At 48.4% G+C, this 20,053-nt stretch overlaps 1 protein-coding gene across 2 annotated transcripts in view; it reads right to left on the bottom strand.

Moving 5' to 3' along the window:
* Positions 1-654: 654 nt before the first annotated feature.
* LOC113573073 (A disintegrin and metalloproteinase with thrombospondin motifs 16) overlaps positions 655-20,053 on the bottom strand; it is a 44,226-nt gene continuing 24,827 nt past the window's right edge. Inside the window, exons 12-22 of one of the 2 annotated variants that reach the window (XM_035530414.1) lie at positions 18,860-19,008; positions 18,495-18,667; positions 17,880-18,010; positions 16,844-16,967; positions 15,281-15,525; positions 13,486-13,612; positions 12,498-12,624; positions 4,457-4,661; positions 3,521-3,730; positions 2,587-2,734; positions 655-1,771 (exon numbers count right to left, since the gene is read on the bottom strand). In XM_035530414.1, the coding sequence (XP_035386307.1) occupies positions 1,656-1,771; positions 2,587-2,734; positions 3,521-3,730; positions 4,457-4,661; positions 12,498-12,624; positions 13,486-13,612; positions 15,281-15,525; positions 16,844-16,967; positions 17,880-18,010; positions 18,495-18,667; positions 18,860-19,008 (1,755 nt within the window). In that variant the 3' untranslated portion in view covers positions 655-1,655. The remainder of the gene's footprint in view (positions 1,772-2,586; positions 2,735-3,520; positions 3,731-4,456; positions 4,662-12,497; positions 12,625-13,485; positions 13,613-15,280; positions 15,526-16,843; positions 16,968-17,879; positions 18,011-18,494; positions 18,668-18,859; positions 19,009-20,053) is intronic. The other variant, XM_035530415.1, reaches the window with a different exon arrangement.

Below are 20,053 nucleotides of genomic sequence, written 5' to 3'. Positions count from 1 at the left end.
AAAGGCCTCTCAAGAAAAACGACTCATTTACCACCTTATTTATGATGCACCTCAAATTTCCAATGGATATTTCTAGTTTATAATGTTTCTAGTTTAAAATCTTTCCGCAATTTATTCCACATCCAGGGTGCATAATACGAAATGTAGTTTTCCCCAGATCTGTCAAACCCAGGGTGCATGACAACTACCTGAGGAGTGCAAAGGTCAGCTGGATGTTTACCCTGTATTGCCTTTTAAACTAAAATGTACCTGTGCTGTTTTCTGTGAATGGCCAATGATGTCTAGTCCACCAAATCATAGAGAATGCAATGGAGACTTTGCATTTGTGATTTATCGACGCTTGATACACTGAATCAAGTCTTCAGCATATATATGACCATAATCAATCATGGGGTTGGGGTTAATCAATCACAGGGTTATTCTTAGGATTAATCACCAGCAGGAAAGTGGCTTTTTCTATACCCTTTAAACCTTCTACTCTACACATCCTATACCCTACATACCCTATACCCTACATACCATTTAAAGTAGACAACTCTTTAAACAACTCTTAAAAGTAGAATTTGTTCAAAACGTTAATGTAACTGGGAAAATGTAGCTTTCCACTTCTGTGCACTAATAAATATGTAAGCACTGTATTGACCATGCTGGAAATATAGAAGTCTTGCAGTTTAATATTTAGATTTGATGATGGCCCTCTTTTAAAGTTGAACATAGTAGCGCTGGATTCCATACAGAAAGTGGAGAAATTAATGTTATTGAAATGTACAGTTTTAAATAGCTGTAGCACGGCAAGATGATGGACCACCGGAAATAGCAATACATAACATATTAAATTGTACCTTTAATACATAACATATTACGTATGGTACCTTTAATGCAAGAGCACAATAAACAGCACTTTACAAAACATACAAAAATAACAAACCATGTCTCCCAGTGACGCAGTATGTTTTCATGTTAATTAAGAAACACTTCAAAGACTACAGAGCTTTGTGTTTACTGTCAGCAGAGACACTGTGAGCCACGGAAAGACTGTGTGCAGGCAGAGCAGCTGGGATGACACCCCTGTAGCCTACCCATGCCATTGGTTCTACAGCTGAGCACGGTAGGCAGGGAGGGTGAGGGAGGGAGAAAGAAAGAGAAAGAGAGGAGAGAGGAGAGAGAGATGCAGGTGGGAAGATGGACAAAGCGAGAAAGAGTGAGACAGTGAGAGAGAGATGGAGAGTTCCGAGAGGGAACATTCCAGAAAGGCTGTTTTGCGTGTTCTACACATCACTGTCTGATTTGTGCTTTAGCAGCTGATCCACAGAGATTCTCCTGTAGCCGATCCCAGCGTGGGCCAACCGAGCCTGGAGCCATGCTGAAAAGGTCGGAATTCTTCCTGCTCGTCTGACATATCCGTGTGTCCAAAACCGCAGTTTCATCCTGCGCCTTTTTCTGAGAGTTACCATGGAGATAACTGTCTTTTTCTGAGAGTTAACGGAGATAACTGTCCTTGCCGGGTTACACTAGTGGAGTCCTCCTGGCCAGATCGTGGCAGAGCCGGGTCCTGGTGCTGACCCTCTTTGCCACTCCAGGGGTCCCATACACCTCCCAGGGGTCTCTGCTCCCAGTGGGCTTCACTGTGGCACACACACGGAGGCGCACGCCACTCAGACGCTGGTGTGTGAGCAGGACTTGCAGCACTGTTTCCCATAGAACCTGTGGCTACACACCCCGTGCTGGGGAACCAGGTGGCACCAGCTATAGGAATCTGCACACACCACACCTGAGAAGGAGACACCCACACAACATACTTAAGAAGGAGACAGGAGGTGAAAACTTCCCCAGACACAGCAATGGGGGATTCAATTCACTGATGCTCTGCTGAGTCAAAATACTGTATCACACAAAATACTGTATCAGACAAAATAATGTATCAGACAAGGGAAAGACAAAACCCTCCAGAAAGTAATCAAACATCAATGTACTGCAGTTGTAAACTGGTTAGACACGATATTGAAACACTGAAACATTCTTTTAAATTTTTGTCTGTTTTATTTCCTGTTTCTGTGTGTGAGAACTGTGTGTGTGCGTTTTTGTGTATGTGTGTGGGTGCTGGTGGCAGTAGGCTGTGTGTGTGTGTGTGTGTGTACCTTGGTGTGGGTGTTGGTGGCAGTAGGCAGTGTGTGTGTGTGTGTGTGTACCTTGGTGCGGGTGTTGGTGGCAGTAGGCTGTGTGCATGTGTGTGTGTGTGTGTGTACCTTGGTGCGGGTGTTGGTGGCAGTAGGCTGTGTGCATGTGTGTGTGTGTGTGTACCTTGGTGTGGGTGTTGGTGGCAGTAGGCTGTGTGCATGTGTGTGTGTGTGTGTACCTTGGTGTGGGTGTTGGTGGCAGTAGGCTGTGTGTGTATGTGTGTGTGTGTACCTTGGTGCGGGTGTTGGTGGCAGTAGGCTGTGTGCATGTGTGTGTGTGTGTGTACCTTGGTGTGGGTGTTGGTGGCAGTAGGCTGTGTGTGTGTGTGTGTGTGTGTGTGTGTGTGAACCTTGGTGCGGGTGTTGGTGGCAGTAGGCTGTGTGTGTGTGTGTGTGTGTGTGTGTGTACCTTGGTGCGGGTGTTGGTGGCAGTAGGCTGTGTTGCAGGTCTGTGATGCTGATGGCTTCAGCTGGGCAGAGCAACCTGGAGAGGGACGGCCATGCACAAGACACTGGACAGAGCGTAGCTGGACACCTCCACCACATGACACTGTACACTGTATACACACACACACCCACACACACAAACACACACACTCAAGTTCACACAGTGAAAAATGTGTCATTTTTGGACACCTGAATTTTTTCTTACCAAATCACAAAACTGAATTTTATGCTGCTTGGCAGTGTTGACGGTAGAACTGTACATGCCTTGAAGATCTGGTGTGAATGCTCTTTAAAAGCTCACAGGTCACCAAATATTTCCTGCCTGTCCTGCAAAGCTATTCATGGTTCTTGTTCCACGATTTCTAGAATTTGACTGGCGGTGACAATGAGGAAGGAGCTGGCACTATCAATTTGTCGGGTACGTTGGATTTCCCCCTGAAAAGTTTAATGTTACACAACCTTGTGGCCAACGCTAGCCATCACTATAATCTACTGTAATCTGTCTACTGTAAGATCTGGATGTAAATGGAAAGAATGGCTGGATCTGTGGTAACCACAACATGAAACAAAACCATTTGAGTTTGACGGTTAGCCGGTAACTGCCAGGGATGTGGAGTTTTATAAAACCAGTCTGGTTTCTGGAAACAAAGTGAGTATGACTCACTAGAGCAGCACTGCCTTGGTAGGACAGCAAAGATATTTTAGGCTGTTCTCCCTCACACACTCTAGAAGGATCTTTAAGTACCGGAAACGCATGAACTGGGTGTATCGAGAGAGATTGAGGGGGGTCTGGGGCTGAGGTGGAGTGTAGGATGGGTGAGAGTGTGGCTGAGGAGGAGTGGGGGGTGAGTAGGGCAAGGCTGAGGTTGTGGGGTTAAGCGGGAGTGTGAACTTGCCTGGGACCAGGGCGAGGTGTACCAGTGAGGCAAGGAGGTGCCGGGCCCACGGGGGCACTCCGGCCGGACACACGGCCTCTGCAGCTTGGCTGAGGGTCTGGGCGTATGCCGGCACTTCCTGGCTGCCAGTTCTGCGTGTCTCCCTTCTGTATCCTTCTCCGCACACTTCACAGAGCGGACCTGCACGCCTGCCCCACACGTCACAGAGCACTGTGGCGTAACACGCAGGCAGAGAGGGGACAGAGAGGGAGAATGAGTGAGAGAGACAGTGAGAGACACACAGAGACAGAACGAGAGCGGGAGTGTTGGGAGTTGACAGGAAAAGACTGCTCGGCTGTTGCCACGCGGAGAGGATCCACTGTGTCTTGGGCGGCTTATGACACCGCCGGGTCACGCAGTTTTGCAGGCTGCGGGGTCTGGGCATTACCACGCACATGCTGTCAGGCAGCACCAGCGTCTGTGGCCCTGACGTGCCGCTCATACACACCGCCGTCCGCGTCTGCTTCCTCAGGCCCTTGGCACACTTATGGGAGCACTGACACCAACAGAACAAAGCACGTGAACCGAGCGCACGTGAACTGTGTGCCCGGTCCCAGCACGCTGAACGTGGAAACGTGCACGGAGAAGAAGGCGGAGGATCATATCCTTCTTACAGGCTTTCGTGCTCATAAGAACTGATGTGTGCAGAGAGGAAGTGATGTAAGCAGTTTCTGGATTGGGCGTGGTCTAAGCAGGGAAGCAGTTACAGTGCTTTCGGGCTCTTGAGAGACACATACAGGACTTTTTGTTTAGAGGGAAGTAACACCTAGCACGTTCCGCAGGAGTGGCGTGTTAAAGAGATGTATCCACAGCCAATATCATGGCATTCATTTTTAGCAGACCCCCTGATGACCTGATGTTGCGGCAGTGACGGAGACATTTCCATCCTTCACTCACCTGAGACCAGGGGCCGGTGACCCACGCGGCCGGGCAGGTGTGTGTGTTGCAAGCCTGTGTGCGGGCGGGGGGAGGCCGCACACATCGGCTGTCCTCCAGCACGTCCGACTGAGTGGGACCTGTCCGCTGCGCACACTGCACCTGCCTCCGCTGTTCACCTGAGCCGCAGGTGCGGCTACACGTGCTCCAGTCTCCGATGATCCAGCTTCAGCCACATACATACACCATACAGCCATACGCACAATCACACACAGACACACCAACAAATACAGAATTAATACCATAAATGATTACCTTACCAACCCACTACAAACCCTCTACCAACTGGTGCCAACTCTACCAACCCAATACCAGGCCTTACAACTCTCTACCAACTGGAACCAACCCTTACCAACCCATATATACCCTTGTCAACTCTACCAACCATCTGCCACCCTTACCAACCCTCTATCTACCATCTATCAGTCCTCTCCCCGCCCTTATCAGGCCTCACCGAGCATTGCTCTTATACTCCCTGCCCTCTTCCTATCTGCCCCAGATACCTCTTTACCCCCCCCTGCCCCCCGTACCAGTCACACGCCTCCCCTGCAAGACACACACGAGGCTCTACTGATCTTTATTGGCGGTTCTGAAGGCGAGTCTCCTGTCGGGCATTGACGTACGGCTCAGGTTTCACGTAAAACACCAACACTGAGAATGTTGAGTACCAGGCTCTCCCATCATAAAGGAGTCCAAGTTTATCCAGAGTGGGTGGGATACCTGGCTGACTGTACACAGGGGGCTTGGCAAGGCCTCTGGCTGAAAACCGATCCACCAATTGCATGCAGGCTCAAGGCTTAACATGAGATATTTTTAGCGGAACCTCCTAATGAGTCAGGAGGTAAATATCTTCTTTATTTGTAGATGCCAGTAAATCATTCCTGTGAACTACATAATGTGCTTGAATGGAACTGATCATATTAGCCGGTGCCTTCTCCAAAATTTCCACTACTGTGGCCAGTAACTTGAGCTGTGAGACATGATTCCAACGGATGCCAAGGGAGACCCTGATTCACTCCTGTCCGAGATCATTCCAGCATTATATTCCACGGTGCTTTAATGAAATTATGCTTATCTGTAAATCCTCCACATACGTCATAAAACGGTCATCAACACGACACGGTCTGCATCTGAACGAACAGAGCACTGACAAAACATAGTGAAGCTCCACGTTGGCTGATGCACAAATAAATCATTAACAAATCTATCAAAATGAAGTATTGTCCAATAGTTTGTTGGCATATAGTTTGGTGTTTTTCCACTGTAGACCAAAAGACGTCACAGAGAATATGAACTAAACTTGCTCTGTGTCTGTGTGTGTGTGTGTGTGTGCGTGCACGCGCATGTGTGTGCATGTGTCTGTGTGTGTGTGTGTGTGTGTGTGTGTGTGTGCGTGTGTGCATGTGTCTGTGTTTATGTGGTGGGTTTGTGTGCATATGTGTGTGCGCGTGTGTGTGTGTGCGCATGCGTGTGTGCGTGTGCGTGCGCGTGTGCACGCGCATGTGTGTGCATGTGTCTGTGTTTGTGTGTGTGTGTGTGTGTTTATGTGGTGGGTTCGTGTGCATGTTCATGTATGAGTGTGTATATGACTGCATTTGCCTAGTGATGGGGAGAGGGTATTAGCTTCCCAGCGTTAACTCAACTCAGACTGATGTCAGGTGCACCTATTTCCATGATCCCAAGATGGCCAAGCGAAGGTGTGTGTAAGTGGTTGTGTGTGTGGTTGTGTGTGTGTGTGTGTGTGTGTGTGTGTGTGTGCACGTGTGTGTGTCCCTATGTGCATTCTAAGTTCATCTCCAGAGCACTTTATCTTCTAACACACTTTTCTAACATGCTGTCTTAACACACTGTATTAACACACTTTCTTAACACATTGTACTAACACACTGTAATAACACACATTCCTAGGCCATTGAGGGTTGATGGGCCTTGTTAAATGAACTTTCCTGGCACACACGTATCAGTTCTCCACAGATACATACCATTGCTAAGCACACACTTTAGGACTCTGACAATCATAATCAATATAAACGTAACATCTGGTCTCCTTTACTGGAACAACGCACACATGAAACAATCTCCCACACTCCAAATCTCATGTGAGTCAGTGTGATCTTGCATGGCAAACATGGGCGTGGAAACCATGGAAACCGTGCTACTGGCGGTCCTTGTTAGTGCATTTATATGCCTAGAAAAGCACATATGAAAAAGGTATTTCAATATTTTCAAACATTTGAATATGTTGCGTGTCTGCTATCAGCTCGAGATTACACAGTGCTCTCACTACTAGACCTGTGTGAGAATTGCTTCCAGTTCACCTCCTAACCTGCAAATCATTTACAAATGGAACATTTTGTCAGAATCAGGCTAATAACCATGCAGTGTGTGCTGGGTTTTCCTGGCATTCCGCATAGCATAGCACTGTTTTTGAACGAGGATGAGCTCTGTTTTCTGGGGATATGCGACCTGCACATGTTACGGCACATGATGGGAGAAGCTCCAATAAAGTCCCAGCAACAAAAGTCTTAGTCTTATATGTATCAGAGTAGTGGGGGGGGGGGGTCAGGATCAATTACAGAAGTGATGAGTTAACAGAGGCATCATTGACATTAGAAACTCTGAGACCAATTCCTGTGTGTGTGTGTGTGTGTGTGTGTGTGTGTGTGCACTGCCAAGTTTGGATGACATTTAACCTTCGCCTCTCATAAACCCCGGAGCTTATGGTGTGCAGACATGACATCACACACCTCAAACAAAATTAACAGCAGTTTGTGGCGGCGGTGACCAATCTAGACAGCATGAGAGAGATGCAAAGACAGAAGGAAAGAGGGAGAGATTGAAAGAGACTAGAATTCATAGATTTAAACATCCACCAGTCTAAAATGCTGGCAGTCACCACCCCTTCCCTGGGTACAAATGGTACAGCCCTGTTGAAGTGCCCCAGCCACGCCACTAGGAACAAAGTTTGGCCTGTGACAAAATAATTAAATATCTGGGGGTGAATCAGAGCTCTACTCTGAGCCCCTAGCTCTTCTCTGTCTTCTCTCTCAGTCTCTAAAGAAATAAGGCATGCCTTGGTGGACTCCGGTCTGTGTACTAAAATGCTGCCAAACACACAACCCTGTTTGGGTCTAATCCACGTAACTCACAGTCCCCTCTCTTTGTTCCTGAAGTGTTCTGAGTCCCAGTTGCCTGTGACGACCACAGAGACATATAGCAGAGGGTCACATGGAGGAGGAGATTACACCTGGTAGATCTAAAACTCCACTAATGTTTAGTGGCACAGAGCTGTCTGCAAACTATAGACAGAGCATGACTGATGCGTCCTAAAAATAAAAGCATTACACACACACACACACACACGGACAAGGTCAGCAGTTTGAATCCACAACATCTTAAGTGATCACGACACTCCGTGCACTGATGCACTGATGGCCAATTGTACAGCCTCTCTTTCAGGGGTCAAAGAGGACCTGTGCTCAAACTTGCTCTGTCCAGTCCACACCACCTCCTGCCCCTCTGCCACGCCCCACTCGCTCACCTGAAGAAAAACTAACAGTAAAATGTTCTCAGTGTTGGACAGTGAGAGTAGGACAGTTCTTTTTCCTGTCAGGAGTACCAGTGTCTCCTCTGACAGCCCACCTTTATCACCATGTATCCACCTGTGTCCCCCTGTGTCCACCTGTACCCCCCTGTATCCACCTGTATCCCTTTGTATCTCCATGTATCCCCCTGTATCCACCTGTGTCCACCTGTGTCCCCCTGTATCTCCCTGTACCCCCCTGTATCCACCTGTATCCCCATGTATCCCCCTGTGTCCACCTGTATCCCCCTGTATCCACCTGTATCCCCATGTATCCCCGTGTCCACCTGTGTCCTCCTGTATCCCCCTGTATCCACCTGTGTCCCCCTGTGTCCACCTGTGTCCACCTGTACCCCCTGTATCCACCTGCGTCCACCTGTGTCCACCTGTGTCCACCTGTATCCACCTATACCCCCCTGTATCCAACTGCATCCCCATGTATCCCCCTGTGTCCACCCGTATCCTGCTGTATCCACCTGTATCCCCCTGTACCCCCTGTATCTCCCTGTGTCCACCCATGTCCACCTGAATCCACCTGTACCCCCTGTATCCACCTGTGTCCACCTGTACCCCCTGTATCCACCTGTGTCTACCTGTATCCTTCTATGTCCACCTGTATCCACCTGTGTCCCCCTGTATCCACCTGTGTCCCCCTGTGTCCACCTCTGTCCACCTGTATCCCCCTGTGTCCACCCATGTCCACCTGTATCCACCTGTACCCCCTGTATCCACCTGTATCCACCTGTGTCCACCTGTACCCCCTGTATCCACCTGTGTCCACCTGTATCGTTCTATGTCCACCTGTATCCACCTGTGTCCCCCTGTATCCACCTGTGTCCCCCTGTGTCCACCTCTGTCCACCTGTATCCCCCTGTGTCCACCTGTGTCCCCCTGTATCCACCTGTGTCCCCCTGTATCCACCTGTGTCCACCTGTATCCCCTTGTATCTCCCTGTATCCCCCTGTGTCCCCCTGTGTCCACCTGTATCCCCCTGTACGCCCTTGTATCCACCTGTATCCACCTGTACCCCCCTGTATCCCCCTCTGTCCACCTGTATCCACCTGTATCCACCTGTGTCCACCTGTGTCCAACTGTGTCCATGTGTATCCACCTGTACCCCCTGTATCCACCTGTGTCCACCTGTATCCCCATGTACCCCCTGTATCCCCATGTATCCCCCTGTGTCCACCTGTACCCGCCTGTGTCCACCTGTGTCCAGCTGTATCCCCCTGTGTCCACGTGTGTCCCCCTGTATCCACCTGTGTCCACCTGTATCTCCCTGTGTCCACCTGTGTCCCCCTGTATCCACCTGTGTCCCCCTGTGTCCACTTGTATCCCCCTGTACCCCCTTGTATCCACCTGTATCCACCTGTGTCCCCCTGTATCCACCTGTGTCCCCCTGTATCCACCTGTACCCCCCTGTATCCACCTGTATCCACCGGTGTCCCCTGTGTTCACCTGTGTCCCCCTGTATCCATCTGTATCCACTTGTGTCCCCCTGTGTCCACTTGTACCCCCTGTATCCCCCTCTGTCCACCTGTATCCCCCTGTACCCACTGTATCCACCTGTATCCCCCTGTATCCACCTGTATGCCCTTGTATCTCGCTGTATCCCCCTGTATCCACCTGTGTCCACCTGTATCCACCTGTGTCCCCATGCATTCCACCTGTGTCCCCCTGTATCCACCTGTATCCCCCTGTACCCCCCTGTATCTACCTGTATCCACCTGTACCCCCCTGTATCCAACTGTATCCCCATGTATCCCTGTGTCCACCTGTATCCCCCTGTACCCCCTGTATCCACCTGTATCCCCCTGTCCACCTGTATCCACCTGTGTCCCCATGTATCCACATGTGTCCCCCTGTATCCCCCTGTGTCCACCTCTGTCCACCTGTATCCACCTGTACCCTCCTGTGTCCACCTGTACCCCCGTGTCCACCTGTATTCCCCTGTGTCCCCCTGTGTCCACCTGTATCCACCTGTATCCCCCTGTGTCCACCTGTATCCCCCTGTACCCACCTGTGTCCCCCTGTGTCCACCTGTGTCCACCTGTATCCCCCTGTGTCCACCTGTATCCCCCTGTACCCACCTGTATCCACCTGTACCCCCCTGTATCCAACTGTATCCCCATGTATCCCCGTGTCCACCTGTGTCCCGCTGTATTCACCTGTATCCACCTGTACCCCCCTGTATCCACCTGTGTCCACCTGTATCCACCTGTGTCCCCCTGTATCCACCTCTGTCCCCCTGTACCCAGCTGTGTCCACCTGTATCTCCCTGTATCTCCCTGTATCCCCCTGTACCCACCTGTGTCCACCTGTATCCCCCTGTACCCCCTGTATCCACCTGTATCCCCCTGTGTCCACCTGTATCCCCCTGTGTCCACCTGTACCCCCCTGTATCCACCTGTGTCCACCTGTACCCCCCTGTATCCCCCTATGTCCACCTGTGTCCACCTGTGTCCCCCTGTATCCACCCGTGTCCGCCTGTGTCCCCCTGTGTCCACCTGTATTCACCTTAATTCAAAATCACCTGGCCCCTTTGTTTCACCTTTTTGGTGCATACTGTGCTCACACTAAGAGTGCATTTTCAGAGTGCACACTCTAAAAGGGTAATTGGGCAGAGTGTGTTCTCAGATTGCATAGTCAGAACGTATACTCATACAGTTCACTCCAAGAGCATACTACATACTACGTTCATAAGATCCGGTGGCAAGGTTAAACACGGTATTAAAACGTGAGTGAGATCTTCTCACAGTTGCCAGGACTTTTCACTACTGCAGTTCAAAGCAGAAACAAAGGCAAACACAAGCCAAGCCAGGAGTCTTGTGGAAAGCGCTGGTAGTTGCGGCTTCCGCAGGACACAGAGCGCCAGAATTCAGTCCCTCTAACAGACTGGCTACTCACCGTCCCGCAGACACAGTGAAGGCCCTGTAGCAAAATTAGAACTAAAGACCTGAGCTAATAGTCCCAGTGGAGCAATATTCTAGTTCGAGAAGGAGGGGGTGTGTGGGTGTGAACTCTGACTTAACCTGCTATTCTCAGATGGGCTTATGGGTCTCCCAGTCTGACATGTGTAGTCAGGGGCACGTGTCCTGTGCTTTGACTGACATGTGTAATGAGAGGAGAAACAAGCCAGAGAGGGGAGGAGAGGAGAGGGGAGGAGAGGAGAGGAGAGGAGAGGGGAGGAGAGGGGAGGAGAGGGGAGGTGGGAGGGATGGAAACAGGGAAACTATTTTTTGGCATTAGAGGCCACTGCAGATGTAGAGCTGTGTGTGTGTGCGTGTGTGTGTGTGTGTGTGTGTGTGTGTGTGTGTGTGTGTGTGTGTGTGTGTGTGTGTGCGTGTGTGTGTGTGTGTGTGTGCGTGTGTGTGTGTGTGCGTGCGTGTGTGTGTGTGTGCGTGCGTGTGCGTGTGTGTGTGTGTGTGTGTGTGTGTGTGTATGCGTGTGTGTGTGTGTGCGTGTGTGTGTGTGTGTGTGTGTGTGTGTGTGTGCGTGTGTGTGTACATTTGCGTATGTCAGCATGGTTTAAGACTCAGTTTCTGTATCCCATATAATTTGAGACTGCTGACATCTACAAGCTTGTGCCTGAAAGTGGATTGACACACATACACACGTACTAATACTTACAGCAACAGAGAGAGAGAGAGAGAGAGAGGAAGAGAAAAAGACAGAGAGAGAGAGACAGAGAGACACACTTTCTGTGTGTGAAGTGACACTCTTCATTTGGTCCTCAGTGAACTGCACAATTCCCAGCCAGGGCCCAAACACAAGAGAAGCGTAAAGTATGAAGATATGACATATGACCCAGCACACACATGCACACACACACACACACACACACACACACACACACATACACACACACACACACACACACACATACACACACACATACACACACACACACACACACACACACTCAGACCCAGCACACACACACACACACACACACACAGACACACACACAGACACACACACACACACACACACACACACACACACACACACACACACACAGACCCAATACACAACCACGAATTCGGGATGACACTTTTCTCAATCTAATGAAGGCACTATAAATGTGCAGTATGCCAGCTGGACATGGCTACAGTTCAGTAGTGTTTGCATTCTGCTTTTAACGGTCCTTCATAGGACCAGGCACGGAGCCCATGAGCCAGCCAGAGGTGACAGCGATTAGGACAAACTCCCGCACGGCACAAGCCGTTAATTACAGGACTCCGCGGGGAAAAGCTCTCCTGTTTACACTCACACCACACACACCCTAGCAAGGTGCTTTGGTTGTTGGTTTTCTGTTTTCCTTTACAGGGAAATACAGCATGTTATATTCAATAACACCACACAAGCCCCTCATGCGTCATAAGCTGTTCTTCTCTGGGAAGGCAGGGCTGTTCTTACCTGGGAGGGCAGGGCTGTGTGTTGCAGGGCTGGACCCCCGTGCTGGGCCGGGTGCGGGCATTGCAGGAGGACGTGTTCACCTGGACACGCAGGTCTCTATAGCATGATGCTTTTGTGATCATCTCGCCTATGTCACACAGGGCAAAACACATCTAAATTGGTTAGGGTTAGGGTTAGAGTTGGGGTTAGGGTTAGAGTTGGGGTTAGGGTTAGGGTTGGGGTTAGGGTTAGGGTTGGGGTTAGGGTTAGAGTTGGGGTTAGGGTTAGGGTTAGAGTTGGGGTTAGTTCAAGCTTCCACAAGAACACCACACACACTCCACTAACAAACCCGCACGCTAATAGCAGGAACACATACTTTAATAGCCAGCACACACACTCTAATAGCTCACACATTATTTACTCTTTTACTGCTGCCTTGCAGAAACATCAGGACCTAATGATCTTTAAGCCTGATTAAAACAAAACAAAACACAGTCCAAGCTGCTGTACTGGTCTCGTCGAGCTGCCCACTGCAGACTGGTCACAACACCGAGCATACTCCGAAGTAGGGGTCAGTCACTCAGGGCTCTCACACTGCTCCCTGTAACTTGGGGCCATCAGGGGTCCACCCCACTCGTTTCTGGAGTAGGGCCAGCGTCTCCAACATAGGAAGGCACCTCCGTAGCCCTCTCTGAGGAGCGGTTATCTTAACAGCCTGATATGCACACTTACCCTCTGCACTGCAAGGGAGTGTGTGTTCTAGTGTGTATTAGCCACTGCCAACCATTTTCAGACCAATCAAACTGAACAGCTGGATGGAACAGTGGTCTATAGCATTCTCCTACTGCACTTCTGCACTCATTCACTATACTGTCTGGATGACAGAGGTGTACGTTTGTGTGTATGTGTGTGTTTATGTGTGTGAGAATGTGTGAATGTATATGAGCGTGTTGCGTTTTGTGTGTGTGTGTGTGTTTGTATGTGTGTGTGTTACACTGGAACACAGTACCTCTTCCGCATGTAGCCGAGCACTGGGTCGGGATGACCGCCCAGCTGTAACTATGTTTGTTCTCTGTCCCTCTGCTGGTCACCGCATACTCCCACCACACACCCGCCTGCCCACCATCCACCAGGACCTACACATGGGGACAACACGGAGAGCTGGAATACCGCACTACCACACACTACAGACAGAAACACACTCCATGCAGCCCTACCACACACTACAAATAGAAACACACTCCACGCAACACCACCACACACTACAGACAGAAACACACTCCACGCAACACTACCACACACTACAGACAGAAATACACTCCATGTAACACTACAGACAGAAACACACTCCATGCAGCCCTACCACACACTACAGACAGAAACACACTCCACGCAACACCACCACACACTACAGATAGAAAAACACTTCATGCAACCATACCACACAATATAGACAAAACCACATACATCACACAGTGCCAACACACAGTATATAAATACACACATCCCAATGCTAACATACTTAGGGATGCTTTGCGACACTGCACCGCAGCACAGACACCACAAACAGCACAGACAGAAATACACACACCACACGCAGCACAGACAGAAATACACACACCACATGCAGCACAGACAGAAATACACACACCACACGCAGCACAGACAGAAATACACACACCACACACAACACAGACAGAAATACACACACCACACACAGCACAAACAGAAATACACACACCACAGACAGAAATACATACACCACACACAGCACAGACAGAAATACATACACCACACACAGCACAGACAGAAATACACACACCACACACAGAAATACATACACCACACACAGCACAGACAGAAATACACACACCACACACAGAAATACATACACCACACACAGCAGACAGAAATACACACACCACACACAGCACAGACAGAAATACACACAGCACAGACAGAAATACACACACCACACACAGCACAGACAGAAATACACACACCACACACAGCACAGACAGAAATACACACACCACACACAGAAATACACACACCACACACAGAAATACACACACCACACACAGAAATACATACACCACACACAGCACAGACAGAAATACATACATCACACACAGCACAGACAGTAACTAAGACAGCTGCCTTTTTGCAAAACTGCTTTATGTCATACAAAGAAAAAAGAAAAAAGATCACCTCGCTGCAGTATAATTTGAATTCTGTTTCTATTTCTGTTCTGGAAAGCAATAAGCATAATGGGTCTGCATGACATTTTGTACAAAACTCCTAATATAGGCATTTAGCAGAGATAATAACCCTGGAAAAGGCCAGCAGGCAGCAGACACGCATGTGTGTACTGACCTGCACTGCACCTCAGGTTTGTGGGATTTTTCCTCAAAAGGCATTAAGGGATATATAAATCAAATTTAAATACATATCGATAAACAACGATATATAAATAATGTGGAGTGCAGCCGCCGCGGTGACTGCTCTGATCTGCTGTGTGAGTTGGAAGAAACCTTCGGAGTGATGTATTGCGCTCGAGCAGCACTACGGCAAACATCTAGCAGGTCTGGAGGATCAGAAACTTTCCGTGCGAAGGTGCCCCCCCCCCCCCCCAGCTCACACAGCTGTGTCTGTGTCTGGATTATCTGGGCTACTCTTCACTTATTCATCTGGATTTCCCATTGCTCGCGTAACGCCGTAAGCCAAGAAAGCTCCGTTTCTGTGGAAGTTGAAGGAACATTCGGAAGGTGGAGCAGCTGAATCAGCAAACCTACGACACTCGCCTCCACCACCAGGGTCTCGTTGGTGGGCCCGGTGGAGGTGAGGCTCTCAGGCTGATTGTAGGGTCTCCTGTAGTAGAAGACAGCCCCAGCCACAGAGCGCCTGCCGGGCCAGTTCACAGTCCACTGGCCGTTCAGGTAGTACTTCCTGTGGGTGTTGCGCAGGGCCAGGTAGGAGCTAGAGGAGTTCAGCTCTGCTATGTGGATGCTACGGGCCCCGGCAGGGATAGTGACCACTGCATAATAATCTAACACACACACACACACACACACACGCACGCATGCACATACAGACACACACAAACAGAGAATAAAGATAATTATTATAATATATATATTTAATTTCAGTAAATTCATAGAGAGAGGTTAAGCTCAGCAAAAGTGTCAAAAGTAAGATTATGATCTGAAAAAAACTATTTCTAATCAGCTTTTTATCTTGTGGTGTATTAAAAAAAGGCCTTTGGATGGAGTAATGCTGTTTGTTGTGTTGGTCTTACGGTTGGTGTAATTCTGTTTGTTGTGTTGGTCTTATGGTTGGTGTAATTCTGTTTGTTGTGTTGGTCTTACGGTTGGTGTAATTCTGTTTGTTGTGTTGGTCTTACCGTTGGTGTAATGCGGTTTGTTGTGTTGATCTTACTGTTGGTGTAATGCGGTTTGTTGTGTTGGTCTTACCATTGGTGTAATGCGGTTTGTTGTGTTGGTCTTACGGTTGGTATAATGTGGTTGTTGTGCTGGTCTTACCGTCGGTGTAATGCTGTTTGTATTGTTGGTCTTACCATTGGTGTAATGCTGTTGTTTTGATGGTCTTACCGTTGGTGTAATGCTGTTTGTATTGTTGGTCTTACCGTTGGTGTAATGCTGTTGTTTTGATGGTCTTACCGTTGGTGTAATGCTGTTTGTATTGTTGGTCTTACCATTGGTGTAATGCTGTTGTTTTGATGGTCTTACCGTTGGTGTAATGCTGTTTGTTGTGTTGGTCTTACCGTTGGTGTAATGCTGTTTGTTGTATTGGTCTTACCGTTGGTGTAATGCTGTTGTTTTGATGGTCTTACCGTTGGTGTAATGCTGTTTGTTGTATTGGTCTTACCGTTGGTGTAATGCTGTTGTTTTGATGGTCTTACCGTTGGTGTAATGCTGTTTGTTGTATTGGTCTTACGGTTGGTGTAATGCGCTTGTTGTGTTGGTCTTACAGTTGGTGTAATGCTGTTTGTTGTATTGGTCTTACCGTTGGTGTAATGCTGTTGTTGTGTTGGTCTTACCGTTGGTGTAATGCTGTTGTTGTGTTGGTCTTACCGTTGGTGTAATGCTGTTGTTGTGTTGGTCTTACCGTTGGTGTAATGCTGTTGTTGTGTTGGTCTTACTGTTGGTGTAATGCTGTTTGGTGTGTTGGTCTTACCGTTGGTGTAATGCTGTTGTTGTATTGGTCTTACCGTTGGTGTAATGCTGTTGTTGTGTTGGTCTTACCGTTGGTGTAATGCTGTTGTTGTGTTGGTCTTACCGTTGGTGTAATGCTGTTGTTGTGTTGGTCTTACTGTTGGTGTAATGCTGTTGTTGTGTTGGTCTTACCGTTGGTGTAATGCTGTTTGGTGTATTTGCCTTCGTAGATTTTGCAGGTGGAGTTGTTTCCATTGCAGACCCCACACATGTCCAGCTCTGCCATGGAGCCCAGGACTCCATCACAGCCCACTCTCTGCAGGAGACAACACACAGCGCTCAGACACCTGCACCGCACATGCATTGGAGCTGCGCAGGACACATTCACAATCCCTTTGAGCACGGCTCAAATTGACTACAGCTTCTACTGACTGCTGAAAATTCCCCTTTGAATAAAATAACCCCAGACTACGATGATATGACGTCATTCCTCGTATGAAAAGTGTAATTTGTAGTACAAAGCGACCCAAATCCCATACGACTGCCTAGCAACTCGGTGTCATGTGACCTATAAGCGTGATATTGAGGAACCGCTTCCATTACTCATAGCTCATTACTCACAGCTCATTAGTTCCATTTTTGCAAATTACGTCGGATGAAACAAATTCTTTTCCCCACTTTGCTGCAATCTACCTGCATTTTATGTCAGTGTAGTTCTGTCAAGTCAACGAGTCCTCTACTGAAATATGCCAGATGGAATAAAATTCAGTGAGATGGAGCTGGAGCTGACTGTGTCTGGGCAGATATGTGAGGCACATATGAGGCTTGAAATCTGTATCCAGAATTTTCCGAAGGGAGCCCTTGTTTCTGGATGCAGGACAGAACACAATGCCAGACATTATCTGACAGAACACATCACACACACACACATCACACACACACACACACACACCACAGACATACAACCATAGGCTCCATCACAGAAGCCGTAGGCCACTAGTGCATAGAGGATACTGTTTAGTCCCAGCACAACTTTAATGTTACATGAAACCTCCTCGTTTGTATGCTGTGCACTGGTTCATCAGTCAGGATAGACATGCAAGACTCTCTGAGACAGGGCAACTGTAGGCTCTTTCTAAAGAGTCAGTAACAGTTAAACTGCATTGATCTTTGGAGATCAGTGCCCCCCCCCGCACAGTCACACTGTGTGTAAGTGCAGAAGCATCACCTCACACAGGCCGTCCACACACACGTTGGGGCTGTCCTCCATACAGCGGGTTCCATCGAGAACTCTACTAGACAGCGCAAAGAAGAAGTCGTAGCCCTCTGCAAAGCAGTAGAGTTTACACATGTCTTGGTCTGGAGATCGGGAGGAGAAGGCACAGTTACACAGCATCGCACACAGTCACACTCTGTTATCTAGTTATTCAACATATTACACAGTAGCACACCGTTACTTATTTATACACATTTCACTGTTAGATACTGTTACAACAGCTGCAGTTTTCTGCAGATATGCATTTACGGTTATTTGCAGCTGTACCCATTTACACACAGTTACAATTACACATAGTTACACAGTCACACAATTACAGTTTTACACACACACACACACACACACACACACACACACACACACACACACACACACACAGAGTTCCACACGGTAAGACACACAGTCACACAGTTACATAGTCAAATATTCACAGTCATACACAGTTGCACACACAGTCACAGTTATACACAGTCACACAGTTACACAGTCACTGTATTTGTATGTTTGTGTGTGTGTATGTGTATGTGTATGTGTGTGTGCGTGTGTGTGTAAACCAGGCCCACCCACCGTCCACTCTTGTGTAGGGTCTCCAGGTGTAGTACCAGCCTCGGAAGGGTTTGCTGTTGAACTCGGCACACTGGGCGGCTCTGAAGTCCACGCTGTTCTGGGGACAGTCCTCTGTGTTACATAGCTTATAGGAGCGGGACGAACCCTCACAGAACCGTCCGCCAGAAGCTGGCCTGGGACACAGGGGTGTACACTGTAACTGCTTGCTTTAAAAGGTGTGTGTGTGTGTGTGTGTGTGTTTGTGCATAAGCTGAATGTAATATACAAGGTGCATTCATGATTGTTGTAGGGCCTTAGGTAGTTGTAGATTTTTTAACTGTTAACAATCTAGTGAAGTTAGTTGCTGGTCTGGGATCAACACACACTTGGGGCTGTTGCAGTGTCTCTCTCTGTAGGTCACACCACTCTCACAGGTCCTGGAGCAGCTGGACCAGATGGACCAGGAAGACCACTGACCGTGCACGGGTCGGGGACCCTCCTCCCCCTGCTTCACACACTGCCCTCGACGGCACCACTGGAAGAGCACATGCACGCACACATACACACACACACACACACACACACACACACACACACACATACATGCACACACACACACGCACGCACACACATGCACGCACACACGCATGCACACACACGCACACACATTTCTTTCTATACACTTGCAAATTTATAATTTGTAGGAAATTTGAAAAATACAGGGACAGTAACTTTAAACTCTAGTACTTATTGTCGTGTATTCTTTATTGCACTGATGTTGACTAATTTAAACTCTAGTACACTAGTGCACTGGTTGTTATCTGAGATTGTATGTTTTGCACTTCTAGGTATCAGCATTGATCCCTGTATCTCAACAGCATTCTAGTTCACTGGTATGTTGGACTCTAACCTGCTGTACTGTACTAGGATGTACTCCATGAGTAAATGACAAAGCATTTTTGTAAGTCACTCTGGATAAAAGCTTCTGCTAAATTCCATAAATGTACATGTAAACGTACAATGACTTTAACTGTTGAACCAACAGGTCCACTCTCATCACATCGGTCAAATTCTAAATGCCAGAAATCTTCAGGAACAACACTTTGTTCTCTGTCTCCACTCTGTCCTGTCCACTGTATTCTCCCCCATAGATTAAGGGAGGGATGAAATTCTATCAGCATTATATTAACATGTTTTAGCTCAACCAAGGCATTCTGCTTATTCCAGTGTCCATTCTGGAAGATAACAGCTTGTCTGGGCGTGCGGCCCAACCAAGATGCTCCAGTCTAACTGAGATGGCCTCAGAATGATCGGCTGGGATTCCGCCTGGGATTCCGCCTGGGATTCCTGCTGGAGTTGTCTGGTTATGGGCAGCGTTATGGGCTCTCTCTGGGAGTGCCGGAGTTTAAACCTTCAGATCTAATACATCCCAAAACCAGCCCTCAGCAAGAGGCTGTAACTCACTGAACCATATTTACTGTGCCTGTCTGTCTGTGTCTGTGTGTGTCTGTGTCTATGTGTGTGTGTGTGTGTGTGTGTGTGTGTGTGTGTGTGTGTGTGTGTGTGTGTGTGTGTGTGTG

Source organism: Electrophorus electricus, chromosome 10 (assembly GCF_013358815.1).
Source record: "Electrophorus electricus isolate fEleEle1 chromosome 10, fEleEle1.pri, whole genome shotgun sequence".
Taxonomy (NCBI): Eukaryota; Metazoa; Chordata; class Actinopteri; order Gymnotiformes; family Gymnotidae; genus Electrophorus; species Electrophorus electricus.
The sequence above is the reverse complement of the archived record's forward strand: the minus strand, read 5'-3'. Positions and strand labels throughout refer to the sequence as shown.